The following is an 18979-nucleotide window of genomic DNA, read 5'->3' on the forward strand; positions in this document are numbered from 1 at the left end:
TATACTACTACAGGAAATGTTGCAATAGTGAATACAATATTTCTATTTGTTTCTGTTCATCTTAAGGAAAGCACTTCGCTCCAATGTGACCCTTCCTCTGTTGCGCCGTCCTCTTGTGAGGTCACCTGTGATGCTAAATACCCTCTCTGCAAAAGCTTGAGAAGCGGGCATAGCTAACAAGTCTAATGCAAAAGGTTTTAAACTGTGGTAAACACTGTCACACTTTCCCAGCCAGAAGTCTGTTCCTGTGTCCTCAGTGATGGGATGGGAGAGTTTTTCCTTGTACTTGATAATCTGCTGCCTGATGCTGCTTGTGGAGGTTTTCTGTTTAGGCCTTATGGTGCGGCATTTTGAGAGAAACCTAAACACCGGCTGCTTTGAGGATGGCGCTGTTTCTGGTTCCTCAATAACCTCCTCTTCATCATTTTCAGACTGGCCCTCCTGTTTTGTGCATTTGACTACATAGTCTTCTGCCTGCTTTAGCAGTTCCTGGATATTTCAATTAGCCACATCAACATTAACAATGATTTCACAGACAGTTGGGTTAACAAAGCAGGCAGCTGCTGCAAGTGGTGAAAACTTTTCATCAGTTGTATCCAAGATGCCAGCAAAACGCTGGTTCAGATTTGATCTCATCTTATCTGCAAGAGTAGCGAGGTCTCTGTACCGAGTGTTCACTGCAAAGTCAGTTAGGTGGGTCAGCAGATCAAAGAGGGCAGGAACCACTAGACACATAGATGTGGTGTCACTCTGAAGAGTTTTAGTGTGTTCTGCAAAAGGCAGCAATAGGTTACGCAATGAGGAAAGCTTTTGCCACTCACTAGTAAGCAAACTGTCCCATCCCATGTCATTTGAGATTTGACAGACTGCATCTTTGACTTTGAGGAGTCGTGTGATCATGTTAAATGTGCTTGACCAGCGTGTGGGGCAGTCATTTACAACAATAACACCATATTGGTCCAATAACTTCTGTGTTGCAACAGAGGACTTGCGAAAGAGCTTCACCACAAACCTGGCTTTATCGAGAACTCTTTTGACAGTTGTTTCTTTTCGCAACATGTGGACCACCAGTTGTATGGTATGCACAACACATGGTGTCCAGTCCAATTCCATGTCGACATGAAGATACCTAACAATAAAAAAAAAAGAGAATCAAATAAGTCTAATCCTAATAAAGTGGCTGGTGTGCATATGTGTATACTGTATATATCTAGTGTGTGGCAGGGAGTAATAATTTATGTGATGATTGACTCTCAGGAAAAAGAATAAAGTAAATATGGCTTACCGCTGGTCATCGATTTCAGAGTCACTTTCGATCATGGACCCAGGGGAGTCGTCCTCAGAGCTGGTTTCTTCTGCTGTGGTGTTTTTAACGGCTGCCACCATGTTACTCCCATTGTCAGTTATTACCATCAGGATCTTCTCCTTTGGTATGGTCCACTCTTGCATGCATTTGTCCACACATGCCTTAATAGCCTCTGCAGTGTGTGGGTGACCTACTTGTTGAAGGGCCAACAATATGTGTTCAGGTTTACTTTTTTCAACACAAAAGTAGCATGCACTTAGAGCAAGGAATGAGGCTGTCAATCCTTTTTTTTGTCCACAAGTCAAGGCCAATGGATACTTTCTGGGCAGTAGCCAGACTCTCTCTGAACTTATGTCTTTCATGTTTATACTGTGTTTCAATTAAATTGCTAATTTTAGTTTTCTTTGGAACTGTTAGTCTCCCATCTACCATCCTCATCATTAGCACATTGTCCTCATACTCAATTGTTGTGAGTGGTAAACCTGTCCGTCCAATCCATCTAGCTATGGCCTGCTCCTTGGTCTGTTGTTCCTTTGATTCAGTCTTGTACTTTGAAGACCTTAGGAAATCTGAGATGGCCTGCTGCTGTGTTGTAATAGTAGCAACACTAGCTTTATTTCCACCTGGCCCACGGTCATCAGACATCTTCTGTATCTATGGGGATATATAAATGATATACAAAGTTGTGATATTTTCTTCTTTCTTGCCATATAACACACACACACACACACACACACACCTTTTGTTGAGTCATATATAACACCACAACATCTATTATAATAGTGCACATATTTATAATAATTAATTCAGCGAGACAATTCGTTTAATCAATACTATTCAAAGTTAATTTCCTTTGGCTTCAATTTTATTCCAAGTTTAGCAGAATCACGGTGGTTTATCTTAACCTTAACCTTAACGTTAGAGTTTATGCTTGCCTTGGTATGTATTTCTGGATGAGCTGTCTGTAAATGTCGCTTCAAGTTGGTGGTGTTTTTCCCAGCGATTTTTACTCCACATGGTTTACAGACACTCTTGTTGTCCTTGTTGTCATATGTTAAGTTTTACCAGATGTTAATTCTTCGTTTTCGTCCTAGACCAAGCTCTGACATTTCTGTCTGTCTGTTCATGAGACACTGCCCTCGGACCGAGTGAACAAAACTTTAGCGTGTTGCTAACAAGAAAAGTCAACTTAAATTAACTAAAGCTTTGTAATCAAGTATAATGTGTAACTAAATATAATGTATAACAAACGTTCTCATAACTTGAAAACCACGGCTTTTGAAAATGGCTTTGCCAAGGTCAACCTGCCCTCAAAAGATTCGCTCTGATTGGATTTCCCCACAAAAGGGTAGTTCTTATTGGATCTCTTCTCCATTCGTCCCGCCCCAACATTTTCCTCTCGTTTTTATTCGTTGACTAAAGTGTCAGTTAAATTTCGTCATCGTATCTGACTTTTTATTTAGTTTTCGTCTGTAAAAAATGTTCGTTGACGAATATTTTTCGTCATAGTCTTCGTCAACAAAATTAACACTGTTTGCCAGTCATGGTTTATATTTTCAATCTATATATTATTAAGAAAAGTTACAGAATAACACAAAGCTGTTTTTTAGCATATAATTTATGTTTGTTCAGTGTTTTACTTTGGTTAGTACCACATTTTCTTCAGAAAATGTAAATGTAGAGATATGTTCCAATTTTATGTTTACAACATGGGTCTCAAACTTAATTCCTGAAGGGCTGCAGCTCTGCACAGTTTTGCTCTAACCCTATTAAACACAGCTGATCCAAATAATCAAGGTGTTTAAGTTGTATCAGCTGTGTTTGATCAGGGTTGAAGCAAACCTGTGCAGAGCTGCAGCCCTCCAGGAATTGAGTTTGAGACCAATGGTTTACAGGGTTTTGTTAATGCTCCTTACAAAGCAGAAATTGTTAATTATACAATAATTATACAAGTTCATATTTCCTTGTATTGTTCAGGAGGTAGATCAGCTACGAATGGAGAGACTGCAGATCGATGAGCAGCTTAGACAGATCGGTGGAGGACCCAGAGCTTTGCCGGGACGACCCGAGAAAGAAAAGTCTTTCATGGCTGATAATGGAATGGGACCCTCGCGAGGTGGAGGCAAACCTTTTGGTCGAGGAGGACGAGGAAGACGAGGCCCAACGCTGGCTTCAGGTAGAAATGGCCTCAAATTAATATTATAGCTTTTTTTATTATTTAATTGTTTATTTTGCTAGGACAGTGTACATTAATTAACATCAATAAACCAGAATTAAAAATGCCAAAATGCCACTTTATATCTGTTGTCCCTGGAAAGATGGTAAAATTGTATCCCTAAAAACAATATGAAAATTATACAATTAACAAGCAATTAAGGAGCAATAAAATGGATATAGTTTTACAAATTATGATAAATGTCAATTGTATATAGAGACAAAACAAACTAAAATACCAACAATATGTAAAGGAGACAAGAATTGTACACATACATAAACATACAATTCATCAAGATGGCAGACACAAGTTTAACCCGCAATGCGATACAGTCCTGATATTTTGCCCCTGAAAATACTTTTATTACTTGGTTCTCTGGATAACATGATTCTGTTTAGACCATTACAACATTCTGAGGTTAGGTTGTTAAGAACATCTCTGATAACAGCTAAGTAAACTAAAAACACAAGACTCTAATCATGCTTTGAGGGTGCTATAAATTATCTTGATAGTTAATGAAAATATACACTCACTGTATATATACAGATATGCATTCATGAATGTATGTATGTATGTACAGCTTAGGTTTTATTCTGAAAAAGAAAATGCTCAATAAACATTTTTCCTTGCACATTCATGCGTAAAAACAGTTTAGAGTTTATTTAATAATATTATGGCATAATAATATCAATTAATACAAGTCAGTAAACCGTTTTTCTGGTCTTATTATTATTATTTTTATCGTCAGGGTGTCCACGGGGTCTTAAAAAGTATGAAAGTTAATAAATCAATTATGAGAAAATTAAAGCCCTAAAAAGGTATTAAAAAGTCTAAATTACGTTTTAATAATTAAAATTTTTGTTCAAGCGTTGTCCGTAGTGTTTGACTCCAAAAACCCACAAATATATTTATTTTCCTTCTAATGTTAACAATGGCGTGCTTGATCCACGCGATTGGTTTGGGCCGGGGCGCTTCTGGCCAAGCTCCTCCGTCTGGGTGATGTCACGTAATTTGCATTAAAACGAGAGATGGTGATGTGACGCTCTCTACATGTAGCAAAACCATAGAGTGAAACAGACGGCAAAATGAGAAAATGTTAGTTTGTGTACTTCTAAATAGAAAAAGATGAGTTTAAACAGTGGCTGAAGCCTGTCGCTGGAAAATAACCGCATAATTTATTCTTTCAAGGTTTGTTTTTCTTGAGCTTATTTGACTTTGTTGCATAATTGTGCACCATTGATTTATGTAACTACAACTGTTTATTAACAACTTTTTATTAAGTTAAAAGTTTAGATTGAAACTTGATTAGAAAAAATAAGACTTTCTTCATAAGAAAAAATATTATCAGACATACTGTGATAAATTCCTTGCTCTGTCAATTACAGAAATAAAGAAATAAAATTCACAGGACTGCTAATAATTTTTACCAAGCACTAATATTGATACTTCGTGCCACACTATCAATTTTCTGTATAAATGTATTGTCCTATCCCTAATGATACATTTTAATCAGTTCTATTTTATTTATTTTTGTCTCAGGCACCAACTCCGAGGCATCTAATGCATCTGAGACTGAATCAGACCACAGAGATGAGCTCAGTGACTGGTCTCTAGCCCCCACAGATGAGGAGTCTATGGGTTATCCCAAAAGGGCCCCTGATGGACGCAAAAGGGGTGGGGGGCCCCGTGGTCGTGGGGGTAGAGGAAGAGGAGGATACAAAAGTAAGTTTCTAAAGCTGTTACCTCTATAAAGGCAATTTACAATGTTTCTCACCATATTTACATGTGTGTGTGTGTAATGGAATTATTAGCCCTTTTATTTGAAATTTTTTTTTTTATATTTTATATAAAATTTTAAGGTCAATATTATTAGCCCCCTTAGGTTTTTTTTTCTCGATTGGCTACAAAACAATGTTATCCTATTTGATAATTGCCTAATTAGCCTAACTTTATTACTGAATACTAGTATCTTCCTAAATAACTAATATAGTATTATCTACTGTAATTTATGGCAAAGACAAAATAAATGAGTTATTAGAAATTAGTTATATACACTTATGTTTAAAATGTGTAACAAATAATAAATATTGTCATGTAATGAATATCTCTGTTAAAAACATACTTGTATATAATTAAATATTTGAAAAAAAGATTTAAAAATGAACAGGAGGGCTAATCTTTTTATTATTGATTTATTTATTTATTTATTTTTCAACTGTATATGTTTGTTAATGTCAAGAGTTCTACATAAATTAGCCTGTTTTCTTAATAGTATTTGTTTTTCTCTCTTATTAGCTGAGGACATGCACTGGAATGATTCCCGCTCCCGTAGTTCCAGAGACTCCAAGCTACGACCCCAGGAAGAGTCACTGCAGGTCTCACAAAATCTTTACTATTCTATTTGTATATTTTGTGAATGAATAAAAATATGTATTTTTAAATATACCTTAGTAGTCAATAGCTGTCGTCTAAATGTAGTCAAAGTACAGGACATGTAATTTTTTAGACTGATAGTTTAAAAATGCATAATTTATTTATCTGTATAAATTAAATTCTACTCTTCCTGTCACTATATGGAAACGTTGCAGGACATTAAATAATTCTCAGAATAATAGTCTAAATAATAAATAATCATGCAAAATAATCATAACAAATATATTTTTTTAATCATTTAGAACAGCTATGTTGTTGCATACAACAAATCAAAAGTTTACAGGTAATTTCAAGTGTATCAAATATTCAGAAATTGAAAGCGAACCAGAAAAATGTTAAATAAAATGTTTGTGTTGTATAGTTTGTACAAAAACATGACAAACAAAAAAAATTTCTTTAATTTTCTTTATATTTTCTTTTTTATTAAGGGGTGATTTTCTTTTTTCAAATAATCTTGCTTATTATTGTCATACTTAAAAAAGTGCCAACATAGTTAAAATTAAGGCCGTTTTGTCTGTAAAAAAAGCTCTGCAGAACTTTTTTTTTAAGTATTATTTATTTATTTTTGCTTAAATTTGACCTCAATGGACTGAACAGCAGAAATGAACCAGGAAATATTTAGGAAATACCATTATTATTGCCCCTTAATAAATTATTATATTTTTGATTGGCTGTTGTTCAGTGACTTATCTAATAAACTTGCCGAGTTCTTATTAAGCTAGTTAAGCCTTTACATTGCACTTTAAGGTGAATACTAGTGTCTTGCAAAATAATTGTATAATATGATGTACTGTCACCTCGACAAAGGACAAAATAAATGAGTTAATATCAGGCACCAAAAAGTCAATGTTGTAATTGCAACCTAATGCCTGATTCACACAGACCTTCTGCATCAATGCTTGACGGAGGGTGTGTTGGAATTTGAAACTGATGCGATCATCATGAAACTAGCATCAGCCAATGAAATTAGTTCGCAATCGGCTATTGTTTGACCTGAAGAATTTGCATAAACCAATTTGAATGGCTGATGCTTTCATTTGCGCTTAAAGTTAAGAAATTCTCAACTTCCTTCTCTTTCCCGTTCCAAAATCAGTTCGGCAATGCTTGACGTCAAGCTGGATGATATGTAATATTTATTGACTACTATTTGACAACACTATTGTCAGTAACAAAAAAAAAATTGTTATGAAGGCTATAGTTTTGATAAAATGTGTTCCTTTTTATTAAAATTGGTTTCTTTTTTTAAAATATCAGCTTTGATTATCATAATTTGTTTTGTTTACAGAGTTTGAAGTTTACTGTATCATTATTATTCACACCTTAAAGATGTTGATCTTTAACACTTATGTTTATTTTAATATAAAGATATCAGATATTTTGTTTAAACACTTGTTTTTGACTATCAAATCTATTTGCCTTAGTAATGTTGGTAAATTAAAGTAGTTAACAAGAAATTATAATATTCCTAAATGTATTATTAAAAGATATTCAATAATTATCGATATCGAATGATATGAAACATGATATCATGATATTTGTTTTTTTGCAAAATCGGCCAGTCCTAGCTTTACCTCACTAATTCAAAGTGAATGGAAAGCATTGACGCCCCATGTGAATGGGGCATAACTGTTATAACATACTTTTAAAATGCTCTGTTTTTAATGTTATCAGACAATGATTTTTAGGTGTTTAAATGAATGTTGTTTTTATATTAGAATTGTTTTTAAATGTGAACCCTGCGAAAGTACCGTTTACTTAAAGAGCCCATATTATACATGAAATAGGGTCATATCTTGGTTGTAAGGGTCTCCAACAACAGTCTAATATGCATGCAAGGTCAAAAAACACTTTCATGGTCTTATAATATGCATTTATTTTTATCTAATTATCCCAGCGACTCCCGTATGAATCGTCCAGTGATTCATTTGTTCCCAAACCCCTCCTTAGCGCGAAGCTAATCTGCGCTGATTGGACCGATGACAGTCTGTCGCGATTGGTCGACTGCCTTCAGTCAGAGAGCGAAATGGCCAATAGCCAATCAGCAATATAAAAGTAATCACAGTTCATACACGCTCGATAGTGTAGGCGTGGATTTTAGCTGCCACACACACACAAAAACACACACACACACCTCCGGACGACAACGCTCCTGCTTCCGCCCGCACCCGCCAGGTTTTAGCCTAAGAACCCGCTCCGTTTTCTGCCCGCCGCGCCCGATCCCGCTAGAGCGGGGGACCAAAAATCACCCAGCTATACAGTCCAGACAGCCAAGCTGTCTGTATAAACACAGCACCAAGCACAAAAAGCTCGTTTGCAGTCTCTCTCTCTCTCTCTCTCTCTCTCTCTCTCTCTCTCTCTCTCTCTCTCTCTCTCTCTCTCTCTCTCTCTCTCTCTCTCTCTCTCTCTCTCTCTCTCTCTCTCTCTCTCTCTCTCTCTCTCTCTCATACGCGCGCGTGCGCACTAACAAGCACGAAGCAGACACATCTTTCTCATTCGCATAGCAATATCCGTGATATTGCTAGACAGCCCGCTCCCGTCCCAAATTAAACCCGTTACCGACCGCTCCCCGCGATTTATTCGGAAATTTATTCCCATTAGCTGGATACTTCACTTCACTTAGAGCTGTGTTACACACTACATGGAGGGGAATTTTCAAAAACCCATAATATGGGCTCTTTAATCTTAAAAACCTCTTTTAGATTTTCATCATATTTTATGTATTATTTATTGTAAAGTTTACTTAATGTTATAAACTTTTTTATTATAGAAAAGTGTTTTTTCTTAAATGTTTGTTAATTTCATTGGGTTTTTTTCTGCCATTAAATAGCCCGAGAAGCTGAAATGGCTATAAAATTAAAAGTTCCCTCATATCAATTATTTGTTAACTATTATGTTTAAAGATGTTTGAAACTTGAAACACTTTTCTTCTGCGTAGTCCCTGATTTATTAGTGTAAAACATATGCCAGGGTAGTTGGCGATTCATTCTGCTGTGGCGACCCCTGAATAAAACCTCTCTTTGTTAAATAGCATTTCAAGAGTTCACACTTAGATACTGTTTGACAACTTGTTAGCAAGTTAGCAGGTTTGGCATGCTGTCCCGGGAGAGAACCCTGAGCTCGGAGATGGTTGAGCCCAGGGTTCCCGCCAGGTCCATAAAGCATGTGAGGGGAGTACGAGGTCAGGTGTTCTCGAGAGCTCCCCTCGGCAAAAGAGGAAAGGAGGAGAAGGGGTGGATGGGGGGTTTCTTCGGAAAACGAAGATAAGGGTGTACATTTTAGCTAGGTTATTTATAGTGGGTTTGGATCGTTCCGATTGGCTAGCTAATGAGCTTAGATGAGTGGCCGGCTGCAGTCAATCATATCACGTGCTCCTCTCGAAATTAGTTTATGAAACTTCATTTCAAGAGTTCACACTTAGATACTGTTTGACAACTTGTTAGCAAGTTAGCAGGTTTGGCATGCTGTCCCGGGAGAGAACCCTGAGCTCGGAGATAGTTGAGCCCAGGGTTCCCGCCAGGTCCATAAAGCATGTGAGGGGAGTACGAGGTCAGGTGTTCTCGAGAGCTCCCCAAATGCATGAGACTCGGGACAGCAGCCGTGTATTCGAAGAAACTCCCCGAAAGGCTTGAAATGCTATATCCGGCTGCTGGATATAGTGGTTGAAAGTGAAGGGGCTCCGATGGGAGCCAAGGGGGATACGGGCTCTTACGGGAGCCCGTGCCGAGTTGGCGTGGGCTATAAATACTCCAGCTGGATTAGAAACTAAGGGAAACCCCAGCGGGGGTCAGAGCTGTGGGATGGACGGGGATCCAGTTGGAGTCAAATGATGAGGAGTGAAAAGTGAGGACTCCAGCTGGATGAGGGGGTTACTAGGGCTGTGGGGGGGTCAGGGGCTCCTAAGGAGTAATTGCTCGAGGAACACTACTTGCGGAGATAGAGCTGTGAGGTGACAGCACTATATATAAATATATATGTATATGCGATATATAGATATATATATATATAATGGGGAAAACTAAGGCCTTGGGGGGGCGATTTTACTTGACTCCAGTGGGAGTCTAGCTCTTTTGGGCTCTCCAGCGGGAGATAGAGCTGCAAGTGCCATCTCCAGCTAGGGACGGGAACGATGGAGGGCGGGTGGAGGCCCCAGCTGAAGGGTGAGTGGCGGTTGGGCGATGACCCCTGCGGGGGTCGAATGCTCGGGAGCAACTCTTGCTTAAGTTAGAGCTTGAGGGTGACAGCACTATATATAAATATATATGTATATGTGATATATAGATATATATATATATATAATGGGGAAAAACTAAGGCCTTGGGGGGGCGATTTTACTTGACTCCAGCGGGAGTCTAGCTCTTTTGGGCTCTCCAGCGGGAGATAGAGCTGCAAGTGCCATCTCCAGCTAGGGACGGGAACGATGGAGGGCGGGTGGAGGCCCCAGCTGAAGGGTGAGTGGCGTTTGGGCGATGACCCCTGCGGGGGTCGAATGCTCGTGAGCAACTCTTGCGAGTGTTAGAGCTTGAAGGTGACAGCACTATATATAAGTATATATTTATATGCGTGGGTGCATATTGATATATAGATATATAAATAAATTTAAAAAATAAAAGATAAATGTGAAAAATTAATAAGAAATAAAGAAAAATAAGGTCTAGGGCCGGGGAGGGTCAGTGACTCGTGCTCGTGTCACAGCTCAGGGTTGGGTGAGCTAATTTTGGCCAACTCCAGTAGGAGTCGGGAGAGATGATGGGGAGATGGAGACTTCTACTGGAGGGTGACGGGCGGAATAGGTGCTCTGGGAGTGTTCCAGCGGGAACTGAGCATGAGGGTGGCGGCACTATATATAAATTTATATTTATATGCGTGGGTGCATATGAATATACATTTATATAAAACAAATCGAACAGAGAAAATAAATAAAATAAGACTATATTATATAGCATTATAAGAAATGATATATAATATATAAAAGCTAGGGCTGGGGCAAGACTAATATGATTCCTGCCGGAATCAAAGCTCTGTGTAACGTTGTACGGGTTCAGAGCCAAGGGGCGGGGTCCTACAGAAGTCCTAGAATGGGGTGGGGGCAGTGGAGACTTCTGTGGCAGCGGCCTGGGGGGGCGGAGTGGCAGAAGGGGGCTTGGGCAGGAGGAACGTCTGCTGTAGTAAGGTGAGTGTCTAGGTAGAGAAGCTGAGTGCAACTCAAGCTGGAAGAAGGGAAACCGTTAGGAGGCTGGGTCGTGCCTGCTCCTTTACATAATTGGGTAGCTCTTCCGCCCCTGGGGAGCTGGCATGGCTGGGTCTTGACTTGTCCCTGGATTATGCCTGTGCCCTTGGCCGCTGGGATTGGCATTTCTGCTAGTGAGGGTCCTCTGGGCTTCCTTAAGATGGCTGTGGCTCAGCCTAATGTACGATTTAAAGGCGTCGGAAGACCATCTTCCAAGTGTTTGTATGTGTTGTTGCGTTAACCCTTTGTGTGCAGCTGTAGTGGCGGCTCCGATTCTGAATGAATGGCTGGAGTATGATTCTGATGGGAAGCCTGAATGATGTAGGGTAGCTTTGAGGTGTTTTTGGAACCAAAAGCGTGTCACTGGGTTGTGTGTGTCGTCTATGAACAGGGGGGCTAAGGGACTGTTGCTTAGTGATTTCCTATAGTGTATATAAGCTAGGAGTGTTTGGAAGGGGCTTGTGGAGGAGGGAATGTTAAATATGTAGATGCAATGTCCTTTTCTTGATTGATCTGTTTTGCTTTGTTTGATGAGGAAAGAAATTGTCTCCTCATCAATCAGGGTCAGATCAGCTATAGTGGGGTGAATAGAAGGATCAAATTTTGATGTTACTGTAAATTCAGAACATCTGAGAAATCCGAAAAAGGCAAGAATAAACATTGCATCTAGTGTGCGGTCTGTTTGAAAAGATGTGTAGCCTTTCCTGAGCGTGGAAATGCATTTGGAGAGTATGTTATGTGTGATGGGCAATCTGGCATCTGGGGTGGGGGGGCGTGCTTTCTGTATGCCTTTAATAAGAAGGCTGACTTGAGAGTTGGCAATGGATTCAGAAATGGAGCCGTACATGAGTTTGTGAAAAAACTGAATACCACTTAAATAGCTCTTAATGGAGTTTGCCTGCATGTTTTTATGAAAATGAAGGTATGTAATAAATGAGCTTATTGTAAGTAGGGAGAAATCTGGGAATATGGTGTTGTATGTGAAATGAAAGTGTTTGAATGTTTTCCATGCAGTGAGATATGCTTGTAAGGTCCTTGGAGCCACAGCCTGCAGAATGAGGGATATGGATGTTTGGTGCAGCTCATGCATTGGATGATTTATTGGAATATCATCTCTGAATAAGGAGGGATGGGAGTCGGGTGCTGCTCTGCCTCCGGCGCTAGTTGTCTGAATCTCTGGAAAAGAAAGCGAGAAAGAGCGTCAGCAATTTGGTTATGAAAACCGGGCACATGTATAGCAGTTATGATAAATTGTTTTTTGGATGCGGTCCAAATAAGGCGACGGAGAAGCGGCATTAAAGCGGGAGAGTGAGAGCGCCCTCTGTTAATGCAGTGCACAACGGCTTCGTTGTCACAGTGAATGAGAATGCTAGAGGCAGACCATTCGTCTCCCCATAATAAGGCAGCGGCTACTATGGGGTATAATTCGAATAAAGCAGACGAATATTGAGGTAGAGGAGTTTCCAGCATTTGAGAGGGCCAATCAGAGGCGAACCAGCGGCCTTGGTAGAAACCACCGAATCCTACCGAGGGAGCTGCGTCCGTGTATAGCTGGATGTCTACGGGGGATGCAATTAGATCGCTATACAGGAATGAGCAGCCGTTCCAGCACTTAAGGAAGGAAATCCACAGGCTGAGTTCATTGCGGCAGGGGTCGGATAACGTTATGTTAGCTTCTAAGCTGTGGACGGAAGCTGCAAGTTGTAGGAGGTGAGTGATAAACGGGCGTCCCTGAGGAATGATACGCATGGCGAAATTAAGATGTCCTAATATTGATAGCAGTTCGCGTTTAGAACATTCATGTTTCTCCAAAAATATGGAAGATAGAGAAATGATTCGATCAATTTTCTCTTTGGGCAGCGAAGCTTCAAATTTTTGGGAGTCCAAATTAATGCCTAGAAATTCTAAGCGAGTGCTGGGTCCAGCGGTTTTTTCTTCTGCAAGGGGGATACCCAGCCTAGCGAAAACTGCTTTAGTAGTCGCTAGGTGTTGAGCAGGTGGGGTATGGGGGGAGAGATGATGAGGAAATCATCAAGGAGGTGGACTACGTGCGGGATTCCGTAATTATTAGCGAGGATCCAACATATAGCTTCTGAAAGCATGTTGAAAATTTTGGGGCTGCTTCTGCAGCCGAACGTAAGACGGACTGCGAAATAAAATTGGGATTTCCAATTGATGCCAAAGAGGTGCCAGAAATCAGGGTGTAACGGCATAATTTTAAAAGCTGACGTAATGTCAACTTTAGCGAGCCAAGCGTTACGGCCGACGAGTTTAATTAGAGAAATTGCTTGGTCTATGTCATGGTAGTTCAATGAGAATTCATCGGGTGAAATTAAACTATTAATGCTTGAAAAGGCAGAATTATGAGGAGAAGACAGGTCGATTATTAGTCGTTTTTTCCCAGAAAATTTTCTGGTTGCTACGCCGATTGGACTAATCCGATAGGTGCTAAACGGGGGGGCAAGAAAGGGACCGATCATAAATTTATTATCGATCTCTTTCTTGATTAGATGATCCACCACATCTGGTTCGGCGTTAGCGGATTGGAGATTAGGACATGCGAGGTTATAGGAAGGAAGGGTCGAAACACCAGGGTGGAATCCATTAGATAGACCTGAAATGAGAAATTCAGAAAAATTAGGATCAGGGTGCAAGCATAATTCAGAATACAGATTAGAAATATCAACAGGAGTCGACAAGTAATTTCTATGTTTTTTATTTGCTTTTAGTACTTGGCAGACGACATGAGCGTGTGCGCCGCCGCAGTAGCTACAAGTGTGCAGGAATTTGCACGGGTGGCGAAAGCATCTAGCGATATTAAAGCTTTGACAGATTTGAGAAGGAGGGTTTTGAGAGGAGGGAGGAGGAAGTAGAGAGGGGATAGTGGAAGTAGAAGGGCGAGGTACGTAGCTGGTGGATTTTGGGGTTTGTAGTTCTTTATCGGCGGAGGGAATTACGAAGGGACAGGAAGTGGTCGGGTGAAGGTTAGAGCGGCAGACCGCGCAGGATAGATTGCGACATCCTAAGAATACTCTGTTGTGGAGATCAGTGTCCAAAGCCCCCCAATAAGTACACTGATTCCACTGAGTGACGCGAATTGCGCATTTAGCTGAGAATAATTTATGATATGTGTAGAAATGTGTTCCCCCATAGGAGAGCAGATGGTTTCTGTGTATCGTGCGAAGGCTACGTGAAATTCGGCAATGGAGAGTGTGCGAGTTTGTGAACTGACTGGTGGTTTAAGGGTAATAGTGAATTCGCCGCAATCCACCTGTCGCTCTGCCGAGGGAGGTGCTATGGGTGAAAGGAGTGTTGAAAGGTCTGTGTCGGCACCTGATAGGATGAGGTTTCTGATGGCATTGGAGATCGGGGGTGGTTCCAGGACTGGAGCATTTGCGGAATGGGAAGGGGTGTGGCGGTGCTTAGAGTGAAGGGGGGCCGTGCGGAAGAGATGTTAGTACGAAGAGTAGACTGTTGGGGAGGGTTAGTAATGACAGTGGGTGCTTGGTGGAGGGATGTAGAGGGGAAAAAGGAGGTAGTAGAAGAGGGGAAATTAGTAGGAAGAGGAACGGCGTTATGGATCGTAGGAAAAGTTTGAGTGGGAAAAAACTGAGTTGAAGAATGGGGAAGGTTAGAAGGGAGAATAGAATGAGGAGGGTTGAGAGAGGGAGAGATGTCTGGAAGAGCAGGAATGGAGTTTCCGCTGGAAAGTGGAGCTGGAGGCCAGAGAAGGGGAGTGGGAAGTCCTGGAGTGGCGTGATTTTCCTGTGTATTGTCTGTGTTTTGAAAGGTAATGGTAACGGGTGCAGACTGTCCAGTAGCTTGAGGTAGCTTTTTATTTGTTTTCCTGGTTGCTTTCTTGGGTGGTCCAGGGTGGTTAGTTGCTTGCTGTGCAGAAGTCGGTTGAGGATAGGGGGTGTGCCGGGATCGAGTTGGTCTGCTGTCCTGAGGGGGAGGAGTTGGTGAAGGGATGGTTTCGTAGAGTTTCAACAGTTCAGCTTTGTTGCAGCGGTTGGGGATGGATATACCGGCGTTTGTAATGGTCTGACGGAGTTCGGCGACTGTCATTTTATTTGAGATGAGGGATGAGGATCTTGCAGATGCGTATGATGAAGATGGAGAAGGTAAGTTGCGGTTTGGGGTTATGGGGGATGGAGACTGTGTACGGCGATGGGTCCTTGAAACTGTAGAGCGGATGGGTCTTCTGCCTCTTACGGGAGCTTCGGTGTTTGTTTGGTTTCCGGTTGGGGCTTGTTGTCCTTTTGCTGGTGTTCCTAGGGGAGCGGGTGTATTGTCTCTTTCCATGATGTTGTTGTTTAGTTGATGATGGCGTGTCCGTTGAATTTTTGAGTTTTGTTGTTGCTGTCGTTGTTGATTTGTAGTAGGTTGAAGTTAATGTCGCAGGCGATGGTATGGTAGATGAAGATTTGAGGATTTGAAGAGGAGCTGTGTCCGTCCTTCTGTGCTTCTTCGGAAAACGAAGATAGGGGTGTACATTTTAGCTAGGTTATTTATAGTGGGTTTGGATCGTTCCGATTGGCTAGCTAATGAGCTTAGATGAGTGGCCGGCTGCAGTCAATCATATCACGTGCTCCTCTCGAAATTAGTTTATGAAACTTCATTTAGGCAAAATTTGAAAAAGAATCAATTTCACAGGAGAGATGGAAAGTTTGGGTAACATTTTATTTTGATGGTCCATTTGAGTATTAGACTGTCTGCTTAATATCTGTTGTTACTGCTGCTAAACAGACATTTATCTGACTATAAGAAACTTTGCAAGTATATGTCAACTTACACTAACCCTAATCCAAACCTACCATTCTACTTATAATCTATTGAGAATGTGTAGGCATGTAGATGCAATGCAACTTAAATTCAACAAACAGACCATTAAAATAAAGTTTGACCAAATTTTGCCTTCTACTGTGTATAACCCATGTGATCTGATGGATTTGCAGATCCGCATCGACAGCAATAACGAGAGGAGCATCCACACCAGCCGAAGCTCTCAAGCTATGGCAGGAGACAGCGGAGGGAACCGGCAGAGACCCATAAAGGAACGCGTGATGAAGAAAGAAAAGCAGGACGGCTCCGACAGCCAGGCCGTAGTGAACGGCGTTTCGTAGAGAATAACAAGCCCCCCTTCCCCTCATTCTCCCACTCAGCTCCACCAATCCAGATGCTTCTTCATTAGAGACACATTAGGCCAAAGAGAACCAGGTCAGTAGGGCTGTCGCAAGACATGACATAAAGCACACTTTGTAATTGTTAGCGGGGTTAAAAGACGAGGTCTCTTGGTGTACGGTGTGTTGAATTTGGTAGTCTTCACGGATTAGAGAGACCGGTCTCTAAATCTCAACTGAAGCTACAGGTTTTCTAATTGACTTTCTAAATAACTACCTAAAGAAGCTGTGGATAAAATGTCTCTCATAAATGGAATAAAAACAAAAAAAAGAGCTTTTCCAAGAAATTGGTTTTTAAAGTTTGTTTTCCACAATGTCCAAAAAAAAGGGAAAGAAACGCATTGGAGGATGAACTCAAGCTCTCGACGCCCAAGTTTATGCCACATCTCATGGCATACATTGTTTTTACACGCTTTGGTGTCCATGGTTTCTCGAGCCCATTCTGATGTGAGATCTTAACCACATCATTAGCAAAAAAATACAAAAAAAATACAAAAAAAATTTAAAAAACGAAGAGAAAAAAAAAGTAAAAAATAAAAAAAATGCTCCTGTCTGGATCTGTGCCTTTAACTAGTGTGGATAGTATCATAATTTGGATGTTTAAATCAGGGAAGAAGGCGTGAACAACACCTGTCACCTGAGCAGAGTTTGTTGCAATCTCAGCCGACAACTTTAAAAACAAACAAAAAAAGGTGTTTCTTTTTTTTTCTCTGTGCTGCATGTATTTCACAAACATTTTGTATGTCTGAAAAGCAGGATTGGAAATCTATTTTGCCATAGCTGAGTTGTGAGTAGTAAAGGTATTAGCCTAACTAAACTAGTCAACTGTGGAAGTCATTGATTGTAACTAACCACCCGAGTTGAATATCAATGCTAATTCAACAATGAAAGCATTAATGAAGATTAATTTGATGTAAAGCATATCTTTGCATTTTAGAACAATTGTTTTTTGTTTTCAATAGAGGTAGCAAAGCAGTTTCCTTTAAACAAAATGTCTTTTGTTTTTTACTTGTTTTACCTCCATCATGATATAAAGGTGAATTTGCTCAGATGTTTTCTCACAAACAGGGTGGAAATGCTCTATTTTGTTTCATTTTTTTTTTTTGTTCATGCTGGCCACAGTAAACTGCCATCTTTCCTGCTGTATTTTTCAGCATCAGGTGTGAAGCACTTATATCAGATTATATCTGTAACATTGTCTTTGTCCTAACAATGGCTCATCATAGACTGAAAATGTTGAACTGTGGGATTGCATACTGTATATTATTACATCATCCGTTAAGAGATTGTTGCTGTTCTTTTTAGATTGAACTTTAAATGTGCACTTATCATGTTTGTGTTACTCTGCAAGTACTTTATAATCTATAAACCTATAATAAACTAGAATGTGATAAGACTTCTTCAGCAGGTGAATCACATGTATGCTGTCAACATAACTAAACTGAAGTTTAGATCTCTTCGCTAATTTTGAGTCTACTGTACTTTTGCAGCTTCGAGAGGGACGAGATTTGGGGGAAACACAACGTTAACTTTGATATGAGGAGAACAAAATGTCTATCTTATCCGATTAGTGCTTGTGCATTAAACTTTAGTTTACAATTTTGAGAAGACGCAAAGCTGTTCTAAACCCACGATTCTTTTGAAACCTACTGTGACGGTAAACATGGTAGTTTTTTTGACTGTACAGCAAGAAAGCCAGTCAGTTGTATCCTCTTTGCTCCTTTTTCTTAACAACTCTTTTTCATTTTATGCTCGCTAGTCAAATATCCAGCTCTACCTGTAAAGCTTACACCAGTTTCAAAGTGATTTTGCCTTGATCAGTGTCCTGTGAAAACCAAACGGAAGGGGTTACGTTTCACGCGAAATGCAAAAAAAACCTGTGACTGGCAGAGGATTTGCAGCTCTGTGGGATGGGAATGATAAACCACTCGAACGGGGCGTCCTGGCTGCATCCGGCCCCCTTTTAAAATTTAGCCTTTATTTGGAAGTAAGGTGTTAAAATGGTTTACTCTCAGTATTTTTAAAAAAACTTGCACATCTACGGTGTGCAGTAAACTGGCAAGATGGCAGAGTTCACCAGTCTGTTAAAAAAAAAAAAAAAAAAAAAACTTTGAAGTGTTGCCAAACAGACTGTTTTCTAGTTATTTATTTTTTGGAATGTATATGAAAAATGACAAATTGTAAAACCATCTCTTGCACACATCGTTAGGCTATTGTGATTTGAATAAAGAGCTGAAAAGGAATAAAAACAAACAAAAAACATGAAATACTGTAGATACTGAACCGAGGTAGACTGACCTTGTATGTTACTGCACTTTGGGTAATAATTTCTTTGTACATAATAGCAGAACAGACTGGGTTTTATGTTGACATTGTTTGGTTATAGTGCAATATATTTTGTATGCAAGCAGTTTCAATAAATAAAGGTTGATCTTCCTCTGCAATCTAAAGTGTTTTTATTCCTTCCGGGGATTGGACGTTTTACATTCCATATGTCGTCATAAAACTGGCCGTCATTAAACGTGACAGAATATCTTGATTAGGCGGCAGATTCCTCAACGCGTTAAATGTTATTGTTGCTCGTTGTGTGGTATGGTTAATGTTTTCTTTTTCAC

The 18979-nt window shown here is 40.1% G+C and overlaps 1 protein-coding gene across 1 annotated transcript in view; it reads left to right on the plus strand.

Annotated features, from left to right (window-relative positions):
• Positions 1-16806, plus strand: part of fmr1 (fragile X messenger ribonucleoprotein 1) — a 32729-nt gene extending 15923 nt beyond the window's left edge. The window contains 4 exon segments of the mRNA NM_152963.1: positions 3284-3482; positions 5061-5243; positions 5817-5896; positions 16140-16806. Coding sequence (NP_694495.1) covers positions 3284-3482; positions 5061-5243; positions 5817-5896; positions 16140-16307 — 630 coding nt within the window. The 3' untranslated portion in view covers positions 16308-16806.
• Positions 16807-18979: the final 2173 nt, after the last annotated feature.

Source organism: Danio rerio, chromosome 14 (genome assembly GCF_049306965.1).
Source record: "Danio rerio strain Tuebingen ecotype United States chromosome 14, GRCz12tu, whole genome shotgun sequence".
NCBI lineage: Eukaryota > Metazoa > Chordata > Actinopteri > Cypriniformes > Danionidae > Danio > Danio rerio.